The sequence below is a fragment of the Heloderma suspectum genome, chromosome 2, assembly GCF_057233095.1.
Source record: "Heloderma suspectum isolate Gila_16-S chromosome 2, 16-S_ref, whole genome shotgun sequence".
In the NCBI taxonomy this organism is placed as follows: domain Eukaryota; kingdom Metazoa; phylum Chordata; class Lepidosauria; order Squamata; family Helodermatidae; genus Heloderma; species Heloderma suspectum.
In genome coordinates, this window is record NC_139459.1 from 56,709,091 (window position 1) to 56,735,883 (window position 26,793).

At 41.8% G+C, this 26,793-nt stretch overlaps 2 protein-coding genes across 7 annotated transcripts in view; one reads left to right on the plus strand and one right to left on the minus strand.

Annotated features, from left to right (window-relative positions):
• RASA1 (RAS p21 protein activator 1) overlaps window positions 1–6,001 on the plus strand; it is a 68,391-nt gene extending 62,390 nt beyond the window's left edge. For 2 of the 3 annotated variants that reach the window (XM_084833611.1, XM_084833613.1), the window contains 4 exons: window positions 857–945; window positions 2,316–2,393; window positions 3,252–3,386; window positions 4,329–6,001. In XM_084833611.1, the coding sequence (XP_084689737.1) occupies window positions 857–945; window positions 2,316–2,393; window positions 3,252–3,386; window positions 4,329–4,412 (386 nt within the window). In that variant the 3' untranslated portion in view covers window positions 4,413–6,001. The remainder of the gene's footprint in view (window positions 1–856; window positions 946–2,315; window positions 2,394–3,251; window positions 3,387–4,328) is intronic. The other variant, XM_084833612.1, reaches the window with a different exon arrangement.
• CCNH (cyclin H) lies at window positions 1–26,576 on the minus strand. 4 transcript variants are annotated; one of them, XR_014787649.1, is made up of 12 exons: window positions 26,398–26,576; window positions 26,097–26,219; window positions 19,110–19,183; window positions 18,654–18,864; window positions 16,965–17,128; window positions 16,104–16,174; window positions 11,058–11,169; window positions 9,719–9,779; window positions 7,997–8,069; window positions 3,921–3,991; window positions 3,075–3,164; window positions 1–2,877 (listed from the first exon to the last, which is right to left on the minus strand). XR_014787649.1 is itself a non-coding variant. In XM_084833616.1 (10 exons), the coding sequence occupies exons 1-9, from the start codon at window positions 26,512–26,514 to the stop codon at window positions 8,037–8,039; spliced, it is 966 nt and encodes a 321-aa protein (XP_084689742.1). In that variant the 5' UTR covers window positions 26,515–26,576; the 3' UTR covers window positions 3,098–3,164; window positions 7,997–8,036. The 4 variants fall into 4 exon arrangements, 3 of the variants coding, with proteins under 3 accessions (XP_084689742.1, XP_084689741.1, XP_084689740.1); XM_084833616.1 differs by lacking the exons at window positions 1–2,877; window positions 3,921–3,991 and having other exon boundaries at window positions 3,098–3,164; XM_084833615.1 differs by lacking the exons at window positions 1–2,877; window positions 3,075–3,164; window positions 3,921–3,991 and adding an exon at window positions 4,031–4,089.
• Between the last annotated feature and the right edge of the window lie 217 nt (window positions 26,577–26,793).

A 26,793-nucleotide genomic window follows, 5' to 3' on the forward strand; every position in this document is an offset into this window, starting at 1 on the left:
AGTTTGCATTTCATTTACTACATTTCTATACAGCCCAATAGCCAAAGCTCTACTGCGTGGTTTACAGAGATTAAAAGCCTTAAAGAGAACATTGCACGTAACATAAAAACAGTTTACATGCAACATATAAACAGACAACACATACACACAATTTTATCAATCAACAATAAGAAATCCCATGCTCAGATTAAAAACCTTTTTGTATGCTGCCAATTGCCTGAGAGCAGAGGAAGGTCCTAACATGGCACCAAAACGATAACAATATTGGAACCAGGCAGGGCTCACTGGGGAGTTCATTCCAAATCAGGAGGCCACCACTGAGAAGGCTCTCTCCTTTGTTGCCAGCTTCTGAGCCTCCCTCAGAAGAGCCACCTAGAGGAGGGCCTTACATGATGAGAATAGTGTACAGGTAGGTTCATGCCAGGAGAGGCGCTCTATTTAAGTATTATGCTCTTGAGCCATATAAGGCTTTATAGGTCAAAACCAGCACCTAGAATCAGGCTGAGAAACATACAGGCAGCAAGTGCAAGCAGGCCAGAATCAGTGTTATATGTTCAGACCTGCAGCTTCTGAACAGTCTTCAAAGGCAGCCCCACGTAGAGCGCATTGCCGTTATCTGACTTTGGGGTTAGAACTGATTGAGTAGCCACTAGTTAGTTGGTTCACTGTACACTTGTGCCTCTTTAATGTTTAAGAGGACTGTTTTACTCTAACTCTTCAAAGGGAAGGGGATGCTGCTATAAGTTCATTGTATGTTTCCTAGTGGCCCGGTTCACAATCTCACTGCTTACGTATCTACTCTGGACTAGGTTGGCTTGCTACCTATGCTGGTTATCAACCAAACTGTTTATTTCAGATTCTCCGTCTCCTACTGCTGCGAGAACACTGACGCTGGTCGCCAAGTCTGTGCAGAATTTGGCAAATCTTGTTGAGTTTGGAGCTAAGGTAAATATGAATCTTTAAAACGTGAGAAGTTGGGCTAATTTGCATGTTACGCTCTCATGGAGGGATCATTCGTAATCCAGTCCCTGCCCCCTATGCTGGCCTCTGAAATAAGAGGAGTTGCCATACGTCAGTAGTAAAGCATATGCCTTGCATGCAAAGGTTCCCAACTTAAGTCCTTGGCATCACCAATAAAAAGGATTTTAGGTAGTCAAGTAGTAAAGAGCTCAATCTTAGATCCTGTAGAATCAGTGCCAGTTGGAGCAGATGCTACTGGGCCAGATATGAGGCAACTTCTGCTCCCTCAGTGGTAATCATGCCAGGACAGACAATAGCTGGCAATAGTTTTGAGCTATTGACCTTACCGCCATTCCTGGCAGAAAGAGTTAGAGAATCTATCACAGTTTAAGTACCAGCTGCTGTCCTTGTGCTTTCTAGAAATAGTTGGTGTTCTTCCTGACTGACTGGAGAAGAGCCACAACCACCAGAGAGAACAAGTAACATAGCTACTGTGGTACAATAATATCTGTACAATAGATCAGTGGTCATACTTTGAAATAGTAACTGACACCTGACGTGAATTTCAAAAAACTTAGGTTTTTAGTAAACAGCTGTTCTGGAATTAAAAAAATAAAAGAATAAAAACCAAATAGATAAAAGTATGATTCCGCTACTTCCATGCTTGATCATTGCAATATGTTACGTGTGAAGCTTCCCTTGAAAATGACTTAGTAGCTTCAACTAATTCAGAATGCCAGTTCATGCCTCGTTACATGTACTTGGCTGCAGGCACACTCTAAACTCGTTTTGTGCAGCTACACTTGTGCAATTTGCTTCCATGCCAAATTCATAGTGCTGGTTTTAGCCTTTAAACCTTTGCACAGTCTGGAACCTTCCTGCTTTAAGGATTGCCACTCCCCATATGAACCCTCTCCATTTGAGATCTAGTCAGTTGGCCTGGCTGTCTGTTCCTGTTACATGACAGACAGGTTTGAATGGCAGTGCCAGGATTGGGCTATTTTAGCAGTAGCCTCAAATCTTTGGAACTTCTTCTCAGAAGAGGTTAGGAAGATATCAGCGCTGTTGTCATTTTAGAATAGCTGTAAGACATTCATGGTTCACCAAGCCTTTAGGTGAGGATTTAATTTTTGGTGGAATCTTTCTTATGTGATCCTCTTAATTTTTTTTAAATGTTGATATTTGTGTTTTAGTATGAGCACAGTGGGAAAGGGATGTAACAATACCTTAATAACAAAATAGTATAAGCAGCTCTGGCACTTAATGTACGCATCAAAATCCAGAAGCCATCACATGCTTCAGTAGATGCATGTAGGATGAATACAGTAATATCAACTCAGTAACTTTAATTTTAGGAGCCCTATATGGAAGGCGTAAATCCTTTTATCAAGAGTAACAAACACCGGATGATCATGTTTTTAGATGAACTTGGGGTAAGAATAGTTTTCTAACATTTGTCTTAGTTTTGTAAATATATACTTTAGTTTTCCACTTATGAAATCACAAAAAAAAATTGAGAGAGCTTTTGTAGTTCTCTCCAGAACCAATACGTATTGGTTGTTGTCTTTCCGAGCCACAGCTGTCCTACTTATTCTTCAGTGTAAGCAATGTTTCAAAGAACAGCTTTTCTTTGTGTGGCTTTATTTTGATAACTTTATGCTAATTTTAATAGAATAGTTTAATCACGTAGTGGTCCCATCCAGTGATTCATGTGGTTCTGCTGTCTGCTTATCCCTGTCTTTGCTATTTCTGGATATTCCACCTCCTTCTCTGCTCTTTAGCTGCACTGTTCTTGTTGTTCAGATAAAAACTCCTTCCAAAGCACATAAACAAGAAAGATTGATCTAATTGCTATGCCATTGGTTCCATGCTTACTGTCACTGATGTAGGTTAGACTCCCAGTTGAACTCACATGTGCTGAAAAAAATAGAATATTCATTCTGATTGCAGGTACGGCACAATGTGAAGAGGTTACTCCTGTGTGATCTCTAATATGCAACACTACATATCAGCCACTTGCTGAACTCTCTTCCTCCCACAACCACAATTGTCATTTTGAAGTTCAGTTATACTGCTTATGTATGCAAAACAACCATTCAATCTGCCATTTATACCTTACATTTCCTGTGGGAAAAGGGTGTCAGTGGCTGCACTCATTCTCTCTATGGGCTGACACTGCAAATTATGGTAGGAAGTAGCTGTAGCTGGTAAAAAAAAAAAAAAAAAGTTGCATTATTTCTTTTGTATGGTTTTATGAAAGGTGGTTCTAATCGTTATACTTTTTGTTTAAGAATGTGCCTGAACTTCCAGAAACTACAGAGCCCTCTAGAACTGACTTGTCACGTGATCTAGCAGCCCTCCATGAGATCTGTGTGGCACATTCAGATGAGCTTCGAACACTCAGTAATGAGCGAGGGGCAATGCAGGTAAGACCTGTCCTAGAAAGCTGGCTTTTCTTTAATAGTGTTAAGCACTGATAGCGGACACTTAAAATTTATGTACGTAGGTATATGATGGAGGTGCTAGGTGACAGGCAAAGTAAACTCTACTTGTGTGACCTCTGAAAGGTAAATTTGTTGCTTCTGAGTCATCATTTTGGTTTGGGTCTATATCATTTAATTGCAGAAGTTTTAGATCTAGCTAATGAAAATTTGCTCCTCAACTTTTATGGGTTGCCAATCCATGTTATCCTGACTCATTATTTATCCAGCTTTGGAAGGGATTTTATTTACCTTAGACTATGCTTTATAAGTAGTTATATTCACAAGTTAGTGTGGATAAACTGAATGTACATTTTGGACTTGGAATTCTTAACTTCCATATTTTTAGACTTAATATTTCTCTTTAAATATTTAAGAAGCTATTTTGCAAATGAAAGCAACATTATAGTTGGATGTAGACAGTATGAGGTGAAGATTTAAACAAGGCAGACATGTAAGAACTACTGGTAAATAGCATACTGGAAAAGCATGTTGTAGTCAGTGCGTTGGATCCAGACTTGCCCAGAGTGGAACTCCCCTACTGGATGCTCCTGTAGGTGGAAGAGGGAAGAGGAAAATTTCACCAATTCCCCCTCTCCCCTGAAAATCTGCACTGAAGGCTTGGAAGACCCTTGAACAGCAGGTGGCCCTGGGGGCGACGGGAGGAAGAGCAAGACACACAATATGTAGTTAGGCTAGATGTCTCTTACATCCTTTCTGTAGCCCTTTCCACAATTCAAAAGCATTTTAAAAGATGTAAAGCAAATACACTGATTTGATCCCTTAAAGCTTCAAGAAAAGCTGGGAATCAAGACTACTGCAGTTATTTTAACTTATATATAGAAAAGTGTTGGTATTGCCCTGATTATCTACTTCTTTTTTTAACAGCATGTGCTAAAGAAGCTGCTGGCAATTACAGAACTGCTTCAGCAAAAGCAAAATCAGTATTCAGTGTCTAACAACATCAGGTAGCAGCTTTCTGTATGATCCAACGCAACTTTCACCAATAACACTTCCTCCTTGCTCTTGCCAAAAATAGCACACACGTTTCACATTTCCAGTGATGTGTGAACTATGCAAAATAAAACAAAGAATATGTTGGTGACTGATCGTACCAGCAGCTTTAAGCTATCTGTGCAGGACACTTGCACTTTCTTCCACTTGGAACCAATTTTCACAACCTCTGAGCCTTGGTGTACAGATCACCTTCCACAAAGAAAATGCTGTGACTGTGTCTTTGAACTTTAAATCTATTTCAACACTTCCAGTTGCCAACGTCTTGCTATCTTTTGGAAAAAGTATAGTGAACTGCCAAGGAAATGTTTTGACAGCAAAGTATAACTGGAGAGAAATCACTTCTTACTGTAATTTGACTGGTTACAGCAACTGTACTAGGACTGTTCAACCACTTTAATTTCTATTTACAGCTTCCAGACTTTGATAAGAAACCTTTGCTGTACACTTTTTATACCATTCTATTCCTCTTGTTTAGAGTTGTACTGAAAGAATATGCAGACTGGGTTTTGTCAGCTTTGTTTTTTATGTGCCACTTATTGTTTTGAATAATTTTTCCATCAAGGACTGTATATCCAGATAAATCACAAAGCTTTTTGTAAAATGTTTACAATAGTAAATAATTTGAATTCAGTAAATTTATTGATTATTGTATCAGGCATGCATGCATTCATTAAACACTTTTATAGCATACATATGATTGTTGTTTCTGTGTAATGACTCAAACTCAGTTATTAACAAACATGCAGTGCATCTGTAGGTAAGGACTGGAGAAGGGTTTATCTTAACCTCCAAATTCTCCTCCTTTTCTAGGTATTCTGTGTATGGCCAATAGGAGGTAGCATTTTTGGAGGAGGCTGCACTGGGATTCTTTTTCTTTCACACACACTTCCTTCCCAGACTAGTTACTCCTCTTCAGTGGTTGAACCAGTTGGATACAGTAGTGAAATACCACTAGCTGAGAAGGCCAGTAGCTCAGTGGTAGAACACATGTTTTGCATGCAGAAGGTCTCAGGTTCAATCCCTGGCATTCCCAGGGAGGGCTGGAAAGACCCTTGCCTGAAACCCTGCAGAACCAGTGCCAGTCTGGACAATACTAAGCTAGATGAACCTACAGTCTGACTAAGGCAGCTTCCTCTATTCCTATGACCACATAGCAACTTCTTAGCTACCCCCTGGAGTTCACTTCTACTGAAGGCTGCCTTTCAAGTATCAAGTCTCCAGTACCTTAAAGGGATGCAGGGATGACCAGGTGGCCACCTTTTAAATTACTTTCACTCTATCTTCTAGCCTGGCATGCCATAGATAATGACCTCCTACAGGGAGTGTATCTGGCCAGCCATTGTGTTGGCCTAAGCAATGTATGTTGTGATCCATTGCACCACTGAGGCTAGAAACACCTTACCCTGACCTGCCACAGCACAGAACCTACCACCAGGGGAAGATTATTTTCTAACGCCTGAAGGGACTTCATGTTCTGATAGTTCCATTCCATCCAACCACTAGGTAATAATACGCAGTTTGGCTTCACTTTACTATTTACCTAGTAGACCACCTAAAATTAATCCTGGCTTTGCTAATATAAAGACCCTCATGTTTCGCTTTACCCAGGAACCTGTCTGTTTTGCCCAGAGCAAGACATATCTGAGTTGCAGCTAGCCCTTGTTTTCAGAAATAGGGTGTCAGCCATTGCTGCTTTGTCCCAGAATGTTTGGTGTAACTTCATATCTGCAACACCTACCACTGACTTATTCATTCAATCTGTAATTCCCATGTTGAGACTGTCTAAATTGCAGACCTCATTGCTGCAACATCTAGCCTAGCTGCTGGACTTTTCTATTCTTCCCCTATTCCCTGGTTATTGTTTTTACCACCTAGGCTGACAACTTCTGGAAACTTGAAAGTTTGCACAATCTTTTGTGGCATTTGGTTGGTTCCAATAAAGATATTGCTCAACTGTACATTTTGGATTTTTGGCCTACATGAACTCGGCGAACATCCATTTTGAGAAGCCCATAATAACTTACAATGCTGGGGAACTGGGTTAGGATTAGCTCTTGCTTTCTATGAACAAAAGTTATTTGCCTCTGAAATGGGTCCAGAATTTTAGGTATGAACTCTTACATAATGGCCAGGTAAAGTGGCCATTGTAGGAGAGTCCCAGAAGTGGAGGACAAGCATTAGATGGGGCCTTGCTGTGTCACCTTTTCCCCTGTAGCAGCTGGGGGTGGATGGTTGCTGATGAAAACCAGAATATGCTGCCCTCAGACTAATTAAGGATGTGTCCAATTATTTCCACTGGCTAGAACATGATCATTGCCCTCAACTCCCTCCTACAAGTAAGGATTTCCAGCAGTCTGAAAAACAGGCCAAGATACCCCTTCTAAGTTCAAGGGGGTCATTTAGAAGGGAATCCTTCTTCCCCAATCATCAGAAACAACTCTGGCCAGGTTACTGGTTCTACATACAGGCTAGGATTATGAACAAATGGGACTTTCTTACTCAATTGCAAGCCATATTGCACAAAGCATGAAAATAATTCCTTTGAAATCTACTCTTACTGGTACTGTGATGGTTCTGTCTTTGGCAGCGTACCTGATAAAAAGCAGTACTAGGATGCTGACCGATCCTGACTTAGTAATCACAATAATAAACATGACTATAAAGATGTACATCTATCTTGCCTTTACTCAATGGTAAACTCAAGACATTAATGGCTATTAGAACCAAATATTTGGCTTAGCTGATTCCAAACAGATGAGGCATGTTTATAAAATCTGCATCTCTAAACAATATAACTGGATAAAGTGTATCTGTTAGACATGGAGTATTTCCACTTCAGGTTGTTTTTACTTCAAATCATCTCATTTCAGGCCCCCCCCCCCCCACCTCCTTTAGTTATGGTAAAATGTGAACTACCTGAAATCTATGTAAATATGTGCAGCAGTCGTTTGCTCTATTCTTGCTTGATACTACACACAACCTCCCACATTTATTATGTAACAAGTGCTCTGTTAGAGGAAACAGATTCAGGGTTCATATGTCCTAAATGCAACATATTTGCTTACATCTGCTTCTTTTGCATAACTCTGATGCTACTGGGTATGCATAGGGATAAGAAGCTATGTAGGACACTGCAACTCATGGCCCCTTAGAAATCTTGCTTAGCACATGCACACATACACACACCAGATGGAAAGTGCATGGTGATGTCTGAAGATTTCATTAAACATTACCCACATTTCCTGTGTCAAGCAGGGGGTTGTACTAGTTAGCCTACAAGGCATCTTCCAACTCTGATTCTATGACTGTCAAGCTTATTTTTGCAAAAATATGAACTAGAAATGCAGTTTGCTTGTTTTCACAAAAGAATGAGCAGTCATGGTTCTTGACCAGTAGTAGAATGTTCCCCACTTGTAACAATGCTGTTTAAATCATTTCAAGTATTCTAGTCACTGTGTAAAATATTTATTACACTAGCAATATATCTTATTTTTCTGCAAGGAGGGAGCTGTGTAACATGTTCTCAGGCTCTACATTACATTTAACTACTCAGAATTTCATCTGTGTAGGTAGTCATAGTCAGTCTATGAAATCATCATCTGTCCATTCATCCTAAAATAGAGGGGAAAGAAAACAAGTTAAGCAGCAAAAGAAACAGACCCAGACTACCACAACACAAACACAGTATTCTTTTATCCAATTATTTAACACTACAAGATTCTTTTTCCTGTATAAATAGAATTTATATAGTAGACGGGTTTATTGGAACAGGGATGAGCAACACACTAGAAAAAGGAAGGGAGTAAATTATACCAGGTTTAACACACATTGCTCTAGACTTAAGTATCCAAACTTCCCAATTGGATAATGTTTTTAAAAAAGTTCTATACATGACATCATTTCTATGTTATTCATAATTTCAATTAAGGTATAACTAGAAAAATGCAAAGAAGGGCGCTTCAATACTGTATAAAGTAAATGGGGAGGAGCCATTGTATAGGCATATGGTTCCAACTAAGTTCAGTTCAAGGCATCTTCAGTTAAAAGATCAGGGAGGACTTGGAAGGTACTCCACTTGGGAACACAGAAAACTACCTCTATTTGGAATGGACCAATGGAACTATTCAGTATAAGGCAGCTGCAGCTTCATGTTTTCGTACTGCAAATGCTTTTTCTTCAAAAGGTGGATGTGGGTATGTTAACAGAAATGTAACAGCATCCTGACTGTTTAGACTAGCTCATGTTTTGCTTTGCCTCAAACCCTTTAACGTGTTACAATTTTTTGCACATCTCATCCCTATACTAAGTTTGGGTGATGGGAGATATAACCAGTGCCAAAGTACAAATATTTCATAGGATTTATGTAACAATTAAAAGAGTTTTGGCTTCAACATTTGCCCTTGTTATTATGCTTAAAGATTAAAGTAATTTCTTGCACTGAGACTTGGATTTAAGCCACAAACATAAGGTTTTATGCTCTAAAAAGAAATATCCCAGTTTAGGATTCTCAGCTGACTCCAAAAACATTCTGCTGCATATCATATAAACAGGTGATGTGAATGTTTGGTAAACTTTTTTTTAAAGAGCTGAATCCTGTTTATATCCTGTGCCTGCAGTAGGGCAATGTAAATCACAAATTACGCGAAACCTCAATCCGCTGCGTAACCAGAAGGTCTGAGTTGGTTAGTGACACGTCTGCATCAGGCTCTATGATGCCTGTGAACCAAAGAAGTTGCACAACATGCCATGCAAACAGGCTGCAAGGTGACCCTGCCCTTTATCCTTACACAGCAGTGCAGTGCAGTACAGTGCTCTGCAGGGGCCAGGGGAAAATACTAGCAAAAGGCATCAAAGGTTGCCTATGAATTCCAGTTCAACCATTGCTCCAGTTCTTATGAGTCACGGCAATCAGCACAGATGGTCAGAGATTGGGCCATCACAAAAGGGGCAAAAGGTAGGGCTGCATTGTTTAGTCAATCTATTAATCTATTTTTAAACCATTTTTGCAAACTAAAAAGAAGCCCTTAATTAACTGGCATTCCCTATTCTAAAAGAGAAGGGAGAAATGTGACTTCAAATACCATGCCTGCTGTGACACATGCATGAATCATCTAAAAAGTAGTATGGTGTGCTTTTTTTGGTTTAGAAATATTATTTTATATGCAAATTTAATCAAGATTCAACTCAATTCAATGAGTTCAATTAAGATTTCTTTAATTGGGTGACAGCCCTTTAAATCAAGTATGTACAAATCTACTAACCTCCTCCATTTTGAATTTCTTTGCAATGTATTCATCATCTTCATAGCCTTTCCTCTTCTTTCTAAAACCATGTCCGTAACACAAAAAAGTCAGATAGCATGTCCCAGCTCGAATGATTTTTCTTCAGTTCCCTTCATCATTTATATTAAAGGAAATTGTAACAGAATCTAACAACGCAACAAGGATTTCACTGGCATCTGACATGAACTGCCTGTTTGAATGCAAGACCAGAGGCCCTTAAAGTACTTGATAAATGAAAATACTTTCTATCAAAACAAGAGTCTCGTGGCAACTTTAAAAGATGAATAAATGTATTGGGCATAAACCTTTGTGAACTAGAGTCCACTTCATGAGATGAATGAAATGTTATCCTCAGTTGGAAGGCATATACACACACGAGTAAGGGAGGGGGGTGCAATTTAAACTGGTCAGATAGAAATCAAATGCTATATATACCAGTTTGTGGTAATTACATTAAATGTTATATGCATGCAAAGTAAGCAAACCGCATACATTTAACCTTTGAGGTAATTATAAAAGATTATACGTTTTTAGCATTTCCATCTCAGCTACTGTTTACATTCCCTCACCCCCACCCTACCGCTGCACCCATGTGTACATATACACCTGCAAGTAAGGATTAAGACTTCATGCATCTGATGAAGTGGACTCCAGTCTACAAAAGCTTATGCCATACAAATTTGTTAATATTCTTAAGATGCCACAACATTTGGGTTTTGTCTCAGACTAACATGGCTACCTCTCTGGAAAGTCTTTCTTAAAGCTGGTTTTTCATGTACAGATAATAACCTAAATCCAAAGATACCCTTCTGCTACTATAAAACCTCTCCCATTCACAGAAAGGCTGTTTCAAACTTAGCAGAAAAAATGTTGCATGAGAAAGCTAACCTCAACCCCACATAAGTTTCTGTTTGTGAAAGACTCTGCACAAACGCCTTCTCAAGTCCTAATAGCCCATTAGACTATTTATGCTATGCCCTACATCTTTCTTGTTCACCATGCCTCATACTGTAATGCAACCTCCCCAATATCATGCAAGACATCTTCTGCTAGCTTACTCAAGAGTTCTTGCAACAGCACTCATGGAACAATGCTCAGTTCTTTGCATATAGGCCAATACTTGTCTAAGAGTAAAATACTGACCAGCACCTGGAATAGGCCCTGGTTTCAAGCCTCTGATAGATTAAGGTTTTGCACAGCATTTCCAAGAAGTCAAACTTTTAAAACATCAGAGTAATTTAACAGTCCTCATATATGTTGTCCATAATTTCAAGCTAACATTGAAGCAGTTACCATGCAGCTTTAAATTTCTACTTACATATTAGTATTAAGAGCAAGTTCTGGGCTGTGACATTTCTCTAACTTCTGCTTTAGGACACCAACCTCTTCTGGATGTGGTAGTTCATATCTTTTAACCAGATTTTTCATGCCTAGGTAGGAGCAACAAAAAGCTTAGCAAAATACTATAATTACAACCCCTGTGAGATACATTCATTACCAGAGACACAACAGTAGATTCAAGAAAGCTCTAGAAATACAGGTATCCTGGTCCCACTCCCACCCTTATGCTCAAGCCCTATAGATTAGATGTGGCACTGTACATTCCAACCCATTTTGTGGAACCCAACCTGTTTTGATTCCACAGACCTGGCCAAAAGGGAGATGGCTTGCGGGATTTATGGTGCAACAGTAGATAAGCTGTATTCTGGGCAAAGTGGGATCTAATTTGAAGAACTTTAATTGCTCCAGGGTGCAAGTAAAGCTGAGGAATGGCTTAGCCAAGCTATACTATATACAGCCCTCAGCACACAGGACTACTAGTGCAAAGGTGGGGGGAAATGCCTCCCTTGATGTGTGCTGCCCTGTTTCAGCAGGACGCTCTGCCTTGATACACATCAGTGCAGTGGTGAAAAGGGCCTGCTGACGGAGCAAAAAGAGCCTTCCTCTACCAGGTGGCTTAAGCTACTTTTAATAATGGGTAAGACATATTTCAAGGGTTGCCCTTATTTCCTTTCATCTGACAAAAGCCTACATAGTCCAGATCTCAAGAAGCCAGTGTAGCGCAGATAGTAGGTTTTCTATCAAATTAAAAGTAAGTCCTCTTATCAGAGCAAGCACTGGACAATTGAGAAGTACTCCAACTTCTTTCAAATTGTTTCAGACAAAGTGTTGGCTTAAACTTGCCATTGTAACACTCTTCGACCCTTTACAGAAGCTAAGATTACATTTGTAAGACTCTTAGCTGTCATCTTATATCAGAGGATTTATTCTAAGTAATGTCAAGACATAGTGTAAGTATGAAGTGAAGAACTACACTGAAGTAGATGTTCACATTATGTTTTTTGGATTTCCTTGAGGCTAATGGATAATGCAGAGTTAGCACTACTGTCCCAGGGAAACTGTCAGAGACAAGGCACATTTTGCATATCAAGCCTTCAAAATATAAATCAGCTGAAGGCTTTGCTGTCTTTGATGCAAGCATAAAAGCAGTATCAAGGACAGTCTAGTAAGCATCAATTTAGTGGAAAAATGAGTACAATTATTTTGGCATTTTTGTGGGTCCTGCAGGTTGGAGGCTAAGGAGAGGATATCAAATAACCTCTTTTACTCCCTTACGGTGCCAAAGACAGTGCCCAGATTTTGTTTTTCATCTAAAACATCTTCCTTGCTTCACTGAAAATTCAGGTCTTACCAGGGCGCAATCCTATGGCCACTAGTCAGTGGCTAGACGGCCATAGGGTATGTGGTTTTCTGGGAACTGACCTTTATGTTCTGTTCCTGGAGAACCGACCTTTCCCCCCTTCCACGCTGCCTCACAGGCAGTGCGGAACAGCCTCATGCTCTGCACTCGCAAGAGGAGCACAGAGCGGCCAAAATGGGGAGTTCCGGGGGGCATTCTGGGGCGGGGAAGGCAGAAATGCCGGTACTACACATCCTACATGTCATCCTGCAGCCTCTTCCCCGCTCTGGCTTCCCGCAGCTCTACAGCTCAAATAATCTGTCTAGCTGCAAATGCAGGGCAGGAGAAACAGGGAGGGAACGATCCCCTCTGTGCTTCTCCTGCCCTGCATTGGATAGGCGGTCGCCTCCAAGTTTGGAGGCGGCTGCCTATCTCCATAGGATAGTGCCCTTAATCTAGAAGACACTGGGTTCTATCCAGTGTTGTCCTTCAATTCATAGAAGGCTCTTTGATCCAGCAAAGGCTTCTGTGAATGGAAGGTGGGAGTGACTTTTGGCGATTCCCCCTTTCTCCTGCAGACACCAACACCACCTGCCGCAGTGCTGCAGAGGGTCCCCCATACTTCTAGAGTAGATTTTGGGTGCATGCAGGAGGCTACAGAGGGAAGATGGAATAAGCAAAGTCTTCCTCCCCGTTCCATTAGCAGAAGCCTCCACTGACTCAAAAAGCCTTCTGGGAATGAAAGGAGTCCACTGGACACTACCCACTGACAAGAAAACAAAAACTATAGTGAGCTATATATTAGCTTCTTCCTTAATTTTAAGGCATGTATTCTAACATTCTCCTAGTACTTTATTTTAAAGAAAATCATCCCATCACATGCACCCTAGTAAACGCTCAGGTTGGTTTATAGCATTAAAAACATAACAAAACACAGCACAAAAAGACTAAAATGTAAGAACAGATCAAAATCAGTAAAGAGCATAAAATGAGTAAAACTGTCAGGAAAAAATAAGCTCTCTAATGCTCAGCCTTGTCCCAAAACGCCCTGCAGAATAAACATGTTTTCCTAAAAATACAAACAGAGCAGGCTCAATAAATTTCAGTTGTAAGCCTCTCTCAGTCAAGGACTGTTCCTAAGCCCACCCCTAGTATAAATGAGAGATAAGGTGGGCACTTATGCTAGTGGAACTATTGTGGGTCCCAAGGGCTTGGGGGGCAGGGGGGAGAGAGAGAAAGAAGGATTAATTGGGCTAACACCATACAGACTCAAGAAAAGTGAAAGCCTGCACTAAGTATGGGACTGACTTTTATGGTCCCCCAGTGCCAATCAAAACAGGGACAGAAGATTGTTCTCACCAGTAGTTGCCGTGCACTGATAGACAAGAGAGCTGGAGAGCACTCAGGCACCTCTCAATCCTGGGATTCATTAAAACAGTCTGGTGTGAACTTGTGCTTTACTTGAGCAGACTTTTATGCTTCAGAAACCATAACTTTAAAGCCCAGGTCAAGGGTTACAGCTCTCCACACCATTGTGAAGAAATGCCATGTAAATAAATGTTGCTGTTTACTTTGGTGGGCCTCTGTGAAGCTGTTATGTATCCCTGAGGCCTAGCTTTGTTACTGTCAGAGGCCTATGTAGGAGTACTGCTTGGTGACTAATTCTGAAGAGGGGGAGAGAGAGATGATCGCTTTGAATCTTTATAGATGGGGCCTGGGTCAAGTAGATTCAGTTCTGATTGGCTGGGGGTGAATAGCTAATTTAATAGTGGCAAGGAGTTCCTTAGGCACTGAAAGATAAGCAATTTGCAAGAAAATAAGGAACTACATAGGCGGGATTGCCCAGTGAAGGAGAAGTTTTCCCCATACCCATCATTCAGCATAACAGGATATCGAGACGAGTATCAGGTAGGCTAGAGATGTCTGCTACTAGTTCTAATCTAATAGTGACAAGTCACCTTTAAAGGTATTTGAAATAACTCCAAGCTGAAGCAGGGGAGGAGGTCACAGGTGTTAGTAAGCATCCCCTCCAGCCACACAGAAAATGCATTTCCTTTTGATTTCTTTTCTTCCTTTTTTTGTACTGGAGAGAAAAATTGTTTAGAAAGTGGGAGCAGTCAAGCCAATCAGGCCAATGCTCCCTCGGCCCAACCCAGTAATTCACTGGGACAATGTGGATGGGGATATATATGTCATATTACGTGCCAATTAGTGATCCATAACTGTATATGACTAGAGCTGGATTGGGGCAGACATCTTGCCCCAACCCAGCTCCATTGGCTGGTAGGCAATGGAACTGTCAATACAGCAAGACAGTAAGCAGATGTCCAACTGCCTGGGCATCATAAAAACATTCCCTCTCCTTCCCCTCCCCCCGCCGCTGCCTCCACAACACAGAGTGAAGACAATGGGAGGGCACTGTTTGTTACGTGTTTATTTGTTACACCATTTTTAAAACTTATTTAAGCCACAACGGCTTATTTAAGTCGCAGTGCATGCTGGGAGCAATTTCCATAATCACCGCCCAGGCACAGCTCGTCACGTCGTCCAAACCTGGGTGGCATGGCTTGTTGGAGGGGGAAACAGCCCTCCAATAACTTTACAACAAGCCAGGCTGGCCAGGTTTAAATAAGCCATAGTGGCTTACTTTGATCATGAGAACCAGCTCAGTGGCTGTGAACAGGTATGAAAATATTCACAAAAGGTTGTAAGTAGCAATTTCATGCGGACCCTTTAACCCCTCCCCACTCAAAGCACTAACTTCTGAATTATGTGAAAATTCAGCACACTAGCAGCAGATATTCACACAAAATGAAAAGACTCAGTACAGACACATTATATCCTTGGGTCAAAATGGAATATCTTCAAGGCAGCTTTAAGTTATTTCCACAGTAGACAGACTAGCAGTATACAAGTTTCTGCTGCAGTAAACTGAAGAAACACTGTAGAAGCACAGATATTGTATTTCTGCTGTACATCTGTTTAACTGCTGGAAGTTGTTTTGCTGATGCTCTGCACTTGATATTTTTACTTATTTTGTCTGACTGCCAATTTTGGATTTTAAGTGTTTTTAGGCCACTGAGTGGAGAAGTGGCTTAGAAATATGAATTCCCCCAAAAACAGAATCTCTCTTTTAGGCAGACAGCCACTGGCTTGAGTCACTGGAAATTATTTCCTCTATAGGCTCCATTATACACTTGCTCTCTGCTTGTGGCTGTCACTGCCTGGGATTATTTGGGAGCTAGTACAGATTGTCCTTGGGTGGGGACTTGTTAGCTCTTTCCAATCATTTCTATAATTTCCATTAACTAGAAGTACTGGAAACATATTTAGAGACTAAAACATCTCAGCAAAACAACCCTTATTTTGCAGGTTTAGAAGCTAATTTACTATCGGTGGGAATACCATTGCACTAAGACAACTTTCTGTTGTCTTGTCTTTTTATGCATCTATATGGGGTAGTGGGAGAGGAATGACACCCAAGGGATTCTTTAATCATCAGCAGGGTACAAGACTTTTTTCAATATGCATCCTAGTGATAATTTAGAAAAATCAAAAAGTAAAGCCTCTACAATCTTTCAAATGGCTATCAAGTCTTTTGCAAAGCCCGTTTCCTTCTGTAGTATGTAGCACACTTCAAAATAAATCTATACACACTGCCTCATTCTCAGCATCTTTACTTACATTTCATCCCATCCAGTAACTTAGAGAGGGAAGCTTTGTTCTCTTTCAGCATTAGACTTTCTGACAAGTAACTGTCAAAAGATTGTGAAAATTAGATCCCAATACCACTGTTTGGATGAAAAGAGACATGAACAACAGCTATGAAGAACGTTTAAATTAACATACACCCCATAAAGAGAATTAAATTTAGCTAATGTTTTATGTTAGGTGATGGAATTTTTCAACAGTGTTTTAAAAACATTACACACACATATACACACACCGTAAAAAATAACAAGACAAGACAAAAGCCAATGTCAAAAATGTTAAACTAATGATGATTAGAACTCTCTACAGCCATTTCTTTCATTTCCAAAAACCTACACCCCTCAACGAATCAAGCATAACCTTCCGAAAGCAAAACAATGGCATTCTGACATGAAGTAGTAGTCTAGAAACATTCACTTATTTTGATAATGTAAGACAGACATTTTACAAAGCTGCAGAAGTAATCATTTTACCGGCAGCTTCTGACATATGACAAAATGAAGGAACAAAAGATTTAGTACTTTCAAAAACCCTACATGCAGTTATTCAGATAGTCAAATACTGGAATGCAATAAGAAATTATTCTTCTCTGAGCAGTGCCACACACAGCTGCATGCAAGTGACTGATCAGGTTGGCCACCCATGTAGGAATCCACATGGATTATTCTTGAAGAACAGTAACATGCAAGCAACTCTCAATCCATGTAATGACAATGTTTCATTAGGACAACATATACACTCTTCCATAGCTGTACAAAAATGGCTACTTTCTTGTACAGACTCAGCACAACTACTCATTAAAGCTGTATCTTAAATGTTCAGAACATTATCTACCTTTCCATATTAATTCCTGCCCTAGATGCACTGGACAAGATGGCCGTGAGAGCTATCTGAGAAGGTGTATAGAGAAGGCAAGCATCTGTCAAAGCTACCCGATTAAGAAAGTCATCAGCGGTCTTCCTCAATGTCTCGGGATTCTCAAGCAATGGATAACGAGTCTAGAAAATAAGCATCCAAATGTTAATGTTTTAACATTGTATTTTCCTGTGTCTTCCACTATTCAGGACAGGCTTCAAATGAATATTATTCTTGTTTTAAAGAGGCAGGTCAAAATGCTAACAGACCTTCTTGTCTTCAAGCAGAAGAATAAAAGCAAATCTAAAAAGGTTTATCTGTCTACCATGCCCCTTCCAACCCACATCAACATCATCTAGAATATACAGTACTAAGGTCTTAATGAACTGACAAGGCACAGTTGCCAAACATCTAGTAAACAGACAGGACAATCCTACCTCCCTAGTCATAATGCTCCAAGGTCAGAGTGACCAAGATATTGAAAGCCCTGCTGGGCTCCTGCTGGCAGGGCAGAAGTGAGAGTGGAGTGGAGTTTTCCCTTCTGTCTCAGTTTTCAAACCATTCCCCTCCCATTCTGAGGGCTGGCATAATTTTTCCTCCATGTTGGGGGTTTTATTCAGGAAACGGGAGGACTCTGGACCCAAAGTCACCTCCAATTCACCCATACCATATTCCCTAATCCATCCCCTTTTCACCTCTCCCAATGTCAGAGCTCTGACCTCAGGCAGGTGAGTGCTGCAGAACTTTCCACATGGGCTGGGGATGGATATGAGGTCAGAGCTCACAATCCAACCTCAGACAGGGAGATCATGTGTTTCATATGACCCCTGGGATACCCTCTCAGGAACCATAGGATTTTTACCTAAGGCTGTCAAACTACAGTCTTCTACCTCAATCTTAAAAATGAGGCTACAGCACAAATAAAAAATGAAACGCTATCTTTCATGTGCTGCCAGTCAGTATTTGTGCCAGAATGTCTGCCATGCACAACACCAGGAAAGAAAAAAAGTGGGGAGGTGATGGCAGGAGGCATCATCCGGTCCATGGGGTGCAGGACAATCCAGGTCCTGCCCCAAAACAGTTCTGCACCCCTGGCTTAGAGCATCCTGTCATTTTGAAGGTGGCAGGAAGGTACAGCAGAGAACTACAGTAAAAAATTTTCTCTTCTCCATACCACCCATAACCCTTGCTTCATTCTTGGTCTGCCTCAATAAGGATGGTGTTAGAAACATGCCTTCATGAAACAAGCATGACTACATGGGTAATTCCCATGCTGATCAAAACAACTAAGCTATTCCACAAAATGGGAGCACAGACAATTCTGTGTGGGTGATGGACAGACACACTAATCCACTGATTGTCATTTTGCCACTCAAATGTATATGCACCACTTAGTAACTTTTTATGTACATTGAGAACTAACTGAAGGAACATATTTCAAAAGATGTACAAAGCCAGGCAAAATATGGGACCACTGAATTGACAGACTGTGCTTCAGCTCAGAAAATTTAACTTAGCAGCACCAATGTCGATGTTCTCTGTATCATTCTTGTTTCAGCACTTTACAGTAGCTTGTAAAGAGCTTTGGCTACAGGGTGGTATAGAAATAAAATAAATAATAGTTCTTGCACTTCAAGATGCATTTGTTAAGCAACAAAAATATATTACCTTCAGATCAATCAAGAAGCCTTCAAATGGTCTGTAAGGGTTGTGTACTATAAGATGGAAGTTCAGTTGCTGAATAAGTAACAATTCATATTCCAAGATCTGTTCCAGAGCCTTTTCCTGTCCTACTGGGCTTTCACGAAGATTACCAACAAACTGTGCACTAGACACGTTAAATTCATCTACTTTACACGCCAAGAATGCACACGTTAACCTTAAAAATAAACAGAAAACACATTTGGTTCCAAGCCAGTTAGTGTGTGTGTGTGTTTGTGTGCGTGTGTATGTTTTGGAGGCATATGTAGAACACTCTAATCTAAATCCTAAACAGAAACAGTGGAAACTTTTCCTCTATTAAAATGAAAATCAGTCCTGAATCTTCAGTGTCTTGTAGTATTTAAAATTTGCAAATTATCAACAAACATTTAAACTAAGATACAAAAGGTATCAGTTACTCACATAATTATGCGAGGATGATACTCCATCACCGAGTTATTGAGGTAAAAACGTTTGAAGTACATACAGGCCGATCCCTAAAAGGAAACTAAAGTCAGAAAGTTGATTCACATGGTAGCACTTGCTCTTCACTGCTGTCATGTACAATACATAAAGGTAAAGTAAATACAGGATATGTCAGGCAATTCAACAGAAACCTAAGCCATGGGCAGATCAATCCTATGCATGTTTACTGAGTTCAAAACAGCCAAAGGGGAAGTTTCTGCAAGAGCAGGTGACAAGGGGAAACCCAAGGAGGGAAAGAGTTGGGCCACTGCCAACTGGAACACTAGCTAATCTACCCAAGATCCATAAATACCCAATATGCTATTTATTAAAAGAGACAATTTGAAAAGCAACAGTGGAAAGAATCCCGCTTCTAAGCAGCACATTTCCATCAGTGTTCCTGCCCTTCTCTGACTCAAAAATAGCATACAGCTGAGAAAGGTTCCCTAAGTGACAGGTGCAGGAAAGGCCCACATATTTTCTTGTGACCTCAGATGTGAAGAATTCTTCACATTTGCATTTCTCCAGAGTTGGTGGCATGGAATTCCATATCGTGCCCACCACTGGATCTTGGAAGAGCTGAGGCCTCCTTTGGTGGAGATCAACAGGATGGCAAGAATTAGCTCTCCTGATCCTCTGTTACCATCTCCAATGCCCACTTCCTGGGCTTCTGTTGCAAAAACCCTATCAGCGGCCCCCTCCATTGCAATGCTACAAACTAGAAGAAGGTTGAATTAATTGCTGCTGTGGCTAAAATGTTTGTTCTCACACCTACCATATTTTGCCACAATGTCCTCCAGTACTATTCTGAATTTTATATTACTACCAAAACTCTGGATGCAAGAAAGCAGCCATCAGTGGTGGAAGATCTAATCTAAGGTCCCCTGCTTCCCAGCTCTGGCACTTGCATCCATTGTTCCTGCTGACATGCTGCTGGGACAATCCAAGGGAGCTTCTTGGCTGGCAAAGACCTGACTTAGGAATACTTGCTGCTGTTGGCTTGGAGGACCTGCTCATACTTTATGTCTCTTTGCTGGGTGACTGGATTTTGGTCTCTCCTTGAGAAGTACCCAGCCCTTCCTGGCTAGGTGTACAGGAAATTCCTCCACCTACCTATCTCCCACTGAATTTGTACAGGCAGTGAAACTCTTTTCCCAAGATTTCAGTAATGTTTGCTCACTATCCTTGGTCAGAGCAGCATGTTTCCACAGCAGGCTGCATAGAATGCTGGTACTTAAAGGACAGGACGTGGTGGAACTCACCCTGTATGGGGAAAATGACATCTGCCCTAATGTGCTCATCTTTGCCCCTTAACTGTGCATGTCTTGAGGCAGACAACAGTTCTTCAGTTGTGAAGGAAAGGAATTCTGCACATGCTCAGAAGCCTTTTTGCATCAATGTATATAAATGTTCCCCTTCATGGATCACTGCCTTGTTGTGGCGAAGGGGCTTGCGTAACTCAGTGAAGCCATAAGCTATGCCGTGCAGGGCCACCCGAGACGGACAGGTCATGGTGGAGAGTTCTGACAAAATGTGGTCCACTGGAGAAGGAAATGGCAACCCACTCCAGTATTCTTGCCAAGAAAACCCCATGGAACGTATCACAAGGCTAAAAGATATGATGCCGGAAGATGAGCCCCTCAGGTCGGAAGGTGTCCAATATACTACTGGGGAAGCACAGAGGGGATTTCCAAGTTGCGCCAGAAAGAGTGAAGCGGCTGGGCCAAAGCCAAAAGGACACTCAGCTGTGGATGTGTCTGGTGGTGAAAAGAAAATCCGATGCTATAAAGAACAATGTTGTTTAGGAACCTGGAATGTAAGATCAATGAATCAAGGTAAGCTGGAGGTGGTCAAACATGAGATGGCAAGACTGAACATCGACATCTTGGGAATCAGCGAACTACAATGGACAAGCATGGGTGAATTTAATTCAGGTGACCATTAGATCTACTACTGTGGGCAAGAATCCCTTAGAAGAAATGGAGTAGCACTCATAGTCAACAAAAGGGTGGGAAAAGCAGTACTGGGGTACAATCTCAAAAACGATAGAATGATTTCAGTACAAATCCAAGGCAAACCATTCAACATCACAGTAATTCAAGTCTATGCCCCAACCACTGAGGCCGAAGAAGCTGAGGTTGATCGGTTCTATGAAGACCTACAACACCTTCTAGAACTAACACCAAAAAAAGATGTCCTCTTCATCATAGGGGATTGGAATGCCAAAGTAGGAAGTCAAAAAATCACCAGGATAACAGGCAAGCATGGCCTTGGCGTACAAACTGAAGCAGGACAAAGGCTAATAGAGTTTTGCCAAGAGAACATGCTGATCATAGCAAACACTCTTTTCCAACAGCACAAGAGGCGACTCTACACATGGACGTCACCAGATGGTCAATATCGAAATCAGATTGATTATGTCCTTTGCAGCCAAAGATGGAGAAGCTCTATGCAGTCAGAAAAAACAAGAGCTGGAGCTGACTGTGGCTCAGATCATGAGCTGCTTCTTGCAAAATTTCAGCTTAAATTGAAGAACATAGGGAAAACCACTAAACCATTCAGGTATGACCTAAATCATATCCCTTACGAATATACAGTGGAGGTGAGGAATAGATTTAAGGGATTAGACCTGATAGACAGAGTGCCTGAGGAACTATGGACGGAGGTCCGTAACATTGTTCAGGAGGCAGCAACTCAATCCATCCTGAAGAAAAAGAAATGCAAGAAAGCAAAGTGGCTGTCTGAGGAGGCTTTACAAGTAGCTGAGGAAACAAGGGAAGCGAAAAGCAAGGGAGAAAGGGGAAGATATATCCAACTGAATGCAGAGTTCCAGAGAATAGCAAGGAGAGACAAGAAGGCCTTCTTAAATGAACAGTGCAAAGAAACTGAGGAAAACAATAGAATGGGAAAGACTAGAGATCTTTTCAAGAAAATCAGAGATATCAAGGGAACGTTTTGTGCAAAGACGGGCATGATAAAGGACAAAGAAGGCAGGGACCTAACAGAAGCAGATGAGATTAAGAAGAGGTGGCAAGAATACACAGAAGAACTATACAGGAAAGATCTTAGGGCCCCTGATAGCCATGATAGTGCGGTCACTGAACTTGAGCCTGGCATCCTAGAGAGTGAAGTCAAGTGGGCCTTAGGAAGCATTAGTAACAACAAAGCTAGCGGAGATGACAGTTTTCCAGCTGAGCTATTTAAAATCCTAAAAGATGATGCTGTTACAGTGCTGCACTCAATATGCCAACAAATGTGGAACACTCCACAGTGGCCACAAGACTGGAAAAGGTCAGTTTACATTCCAATTCCAAAGAAGGGCAATGCCAAAGAGTGTTCAAACTACCGTACAACTGCGCTCATTTCACATGCCAGCAAGGTGATCCTCAAAATCCTACAAGCTAGGCTTCAGCAGCATGTGAACCAAGAACTACCAGAAGTACAAGCTGGGTTTTGAAGAGGCAGAGGAATGAGAGATCAAATCGCCAACATTCGCTGGATCATGGAGAAGGCAAGAGAATTCCAGAAAAACTTCTATTTCTGCTTCATTGACTATGCTAAAGCCTTTGATTGTGTGGATCATAACAAACGGTGGCAAATTCTTAAAGAGATGGGAGTACCAGACTACCTTAACCGTCTCCTGAGAATCCTGTACGAGGGTCAAGAAGCAACAATAAGAACCAGACATGGAACAACCAAGTGGTTCAAAATTGGGAAAGGAGTACGACAAGGCTGTATATTGTCGCCCTGCTTATTTAACTTATACGCAGAGTATCATGAGAAACGCCGGCTTGGATGAATCACAGGTCGGAATTAAGACTGCTGGGAGAACTATCAACAACCTCAGATACACAGACGATACCACCCTAATGGCAGAAAGCAGAGAGGATCTAAACAGCCTCTTGTTGAGGGTGAAAGTGGAGAGTGCAAAAGCTGGTTTGAAACTCAACATTAAAAAAACTAAGATCATGGCATCTGGCCCCATCACTTCCTGGCATATAGAAGGGGAAGAAATGGAAGCAGTGACAGATTTTATTTTCTTGGGCTCCAAGATCACCACAGACGGTGACTGTAGCCATGAAATTAAAAGACGCTTGCTCCTTGGGAGGAAAGCTATGGCAAACCTAGACAGCATAGTAAGAAGCAGAGACATCACCTTGCCGACAAAGGTTCGTATAATCAAAGCTATGGTTTTCCCAGTAGTAATGTATGGCTGTGAGAGCTGGACTATAAGGAAGACTGAGCACAGAAGAATTGATGCTTTCAAACTGTGGTGCTGGAGAAGACTCCTACAAGTCCCCTGGACTGCAAGGAGGTCCAATCAGTCAGTCCTAAAGGAAATCAACCCTGACCGCTCATTGGAAGGACAGATACTGAAGCTGAAGCTCAAATATTTTGGCCACCTAATGCGAAGAAAAAACTCCCTGGAAAAGACCCTGATGCTGGGAAAGATTGAAGGAAAAGGAGAAGGGGACGGCAGAGGATGAGATGGCTAGATAGCATCACCGATGCAATGAATATGAACTTGAACACACTCCAGGAGAGAGCGGAGGACAGGAAGGCCTGGCGTGCTATGGTCCATGGGGTCATGAAGAGTCGGACACGACTTAATGACTGAACAACAACAACATATAAACATTGTTAATTATTAGCTGGTGCTAAACTCAAATCAAGGATTTTACATCCAGCGATCCAAAATATCACCATAAAAGAAGCCCAGTTAGTGTATAATGCAAGTCAGGAAAGGTAGTACCAAGTCCAAGAGGTCATCAGCATGGTTAATAAGCAGTGCCAAGGAAGCTATTACAGAAAAGGCTTCCATCAGAAAATGGAAGTGTTGTCCAAATGAGAATAAAAACGAACACAAAGTTGCATAAAAGAAATGCGAGCAGATAATAAGCAAAAAAGGATTCTGAAGGAGCCTAACGCTAGCAACATTATGACCAATGATACAACAGTCTTTAAATACAACAGAAGAAACCAGCTAGAGAGGTCAATAGACTACTGAATGAAAGGGAAAGGTCTACTAAAGGAAGATAAGGGAATTATAGAGAGGTTGAATGAATTCTCTGCAGAATTCACTGCAGAATATGTAGGGCAGACACCGATGCCTAAACTGACATTTTCAGTAAGGGATTCTGAGGAAATGAAGCAAATAGTGGTGACGAGATGAAGTTCTAGACCCTACTGAGAAATTGAAAACAATTCACCAGATAAAGACAGTATCAATCTGAGAGTTCCTCCAGGACTCGAATGTGAAATTGCTGATCTTCTAACAAAAATATGTAACGTACCCCTAACATTGGCTTCTGCCCCAAAGGACTGGAAATGGCCAACCTAGTATCATTTTTTTAAAAAGGGAACCAGAAAGTTATAGGCTGGTTAGCTTAATATTTGTTCCAGGTAAATAGGTGGAAAATGTTAAAGATAAAATTATCAAATATATAAAAGAACAGCTCTTGTTGAATAGGGCTTCTGCAAAGGTGAAGCCTGTCTCACTAACCTTTCTGAGTTCTTTGAGAGTGTCAACAAACATGTGGATAAGGGAGAAACAAACAGACATTATTTGCTTGGACTTCAAAAATGCTTTTGACAAAGCTCCTCACAAAAGACTCCTGAGCAAATGTAGCAGTCTTGGGATAAAAAGAGAGATCCTTTGATGGATCAGTAACTGGTTAAAGAACAGAAAGCAGAGAGTAAGAATAAATGGATAGTTCTCACAATGAGATCCCCCAAGGGTCTTTATTGGGACCAATGCTTTTTAACTTTTTCATAAACCCTTTGGAGCTAGAAGCGAGCAGTGAGGTGGCCAAGTTTGCTGTTGATACCAAATCACTTAGGTTAGTTAAAACAAAAAGGGACAGTAAAGAGTTCCAAAAGGATGTCTCCAAACTGCAGGAATGGGCATTAAAATGGCAAATGCAGTTCAATATAAACAACTGTAACATGACGCACACTGAGGTTTTTTAAAAAAATCCTAGCCACATATATACTGATGTGGTCTGAGCTGGCAGTGACTTACAAGGAAAGGTATCTTGGGCTTGTGCTGGGTAACGTCAACCCAGTCTATGGCTACTATGAAAAACGCAAATTTCATGGAATTTCATGGTGGAGATAATTAGAAAGGGAAATAAAACTACCAGTCTCACAATGCTTCTGGTGCAGTCACTCCTGGAATACTGTGTACAGCTCTGGTCACCACACCTCAGGAAGGACATTGTAAAGCTGGAGAAAGTGCAGAAAACGGGCAACCAAGATGATCAAGGGGCTGGAACAACTCCCCTATGAGGACAGGTTAAAATGTCTGGGGCTTTTTAGTTTAGTAAAAGGGTAAGGGAGAACATGGCAGAGATATGTGAAATGACGTACTATGTGGATAAAGTGGATACAGAGCAGTTTTTCTCCCTCTCATATAATATTTCTTCCAATGACTAAATAGCGAAAGATTCCAGACAGAAAAAAAAGTATTTCTTCACACAGGACATAGTTAAACTGTAGAATTCGCTACCACAAGATGTAGTCATGGCCACCAGCTTAGATGAATTTAAAAGTAGATTAGACAAATTAACAGAGGATAAGGCTATCAGTGGCTCTAGTCATGATGGCTCTACGCTGCCTCCAGGATGAGAGGCAGTATACCTCTCAACACCAGTTGCTGGGGGCCATGAGCGAGAGGGTGCTCTTATACTCATGTCCTGCTTGTTGGCTTCCCATAGGCAGATCTGGCAGCTACTGTGCAAACCGAAGGCTGTACTAGGTAGGGGTTTGGACTGATCCAGCAGAGCAATTCCTCTCTGGATAGAAGGGACTGCCCCAAAAGGTGGAGTATGTTTCAAAAAGTAAGGGGGAAAGTAAAGGTTGCTACGCGTATCAAGAGTAGAAAAAAATACCAGCGTACTACTTGCTCTTAAACAAACGTTAGAGAACCCAGATGAAGGAACTCACCACCACAGATCTGGGCATTGCTGGCTTGAACACAGAGCAGAAGTCCAATAACCTTTTCTCATAGTATTTACAAATTGTCAACTCGTCGCGCGGCTCAAGAAGAAACGGGTCCGTCGGTTGAACCTGGCGGGCGAACAAGAGGCACGTCAGCTTTAAAGGAGAGCAGAGCAGAGGTCAGGCGGAGTTCTGAAGGGGAGCCGGTGAGCAAGACAAGCCCGGCCTGGGGTCGGGTTTTATCCCGGCAGCGCGTCCAGCAGCCCTCGCCGCTCCTGCCTGACATCTGGGCGGCCCCCGCCCCTACCTTCCCATTGGCCACCGCCTTGCAGCGGAACTTGCGGTTGGCGTCGGCCCGGCGCCGGCTCAACTCCTCCTCGCCGCGGAAGGTCCAGTGCCGCCTCTGCGTGCTGCTGTGATACATCCCGGACGGCTTCGCGCGAGTTGCCGCCGCCCGGACGGCTCGCGCTCACCCAGCCCGGAAGCGGCCAAACGCCCTGTGACGACGACGACGGCTGCTCCCAACTCCTCCCTCGGCGCCGCCGCCGCCAGCTTTCCTCATGGTCCCGGCGTGCCCTGCGCGAAGGCCGCCGCCAGAATTTTCCCGGCACGCACAGGGGCTGCACTTGTCTGCCTTTCTCTCCTAGACGGGCAAGACAGCGCCTTCGTCCAAAGAGAGAGAGGGAGAAAAGGGCTGCATCGT

Bases quoted from the DNA above. Each gene is read 5' to 3' on its own strand.
- CCNH (XM_084833616.1), bottom strand. From the start codon at position 26,514: ATGTATCACAGCAGCACGCAGAGGCGGCACTGGACCTTCCGCGGCGAG. The intron at 19,184-26,096 runs GTGAGTTCCTTC...GTTTCCTTTTAG, and splicing joins CAATGCCCAGATCTGTGGTG to GGATCGGCCTGTATGTACTT. The intron at 8,070-9,718 runs GTTAGTAGATTT...CCTCTATTTTAG, and splicing joins AGAAATTCAAAATGGAGGAG to GATGAATGGACAGATGATGA.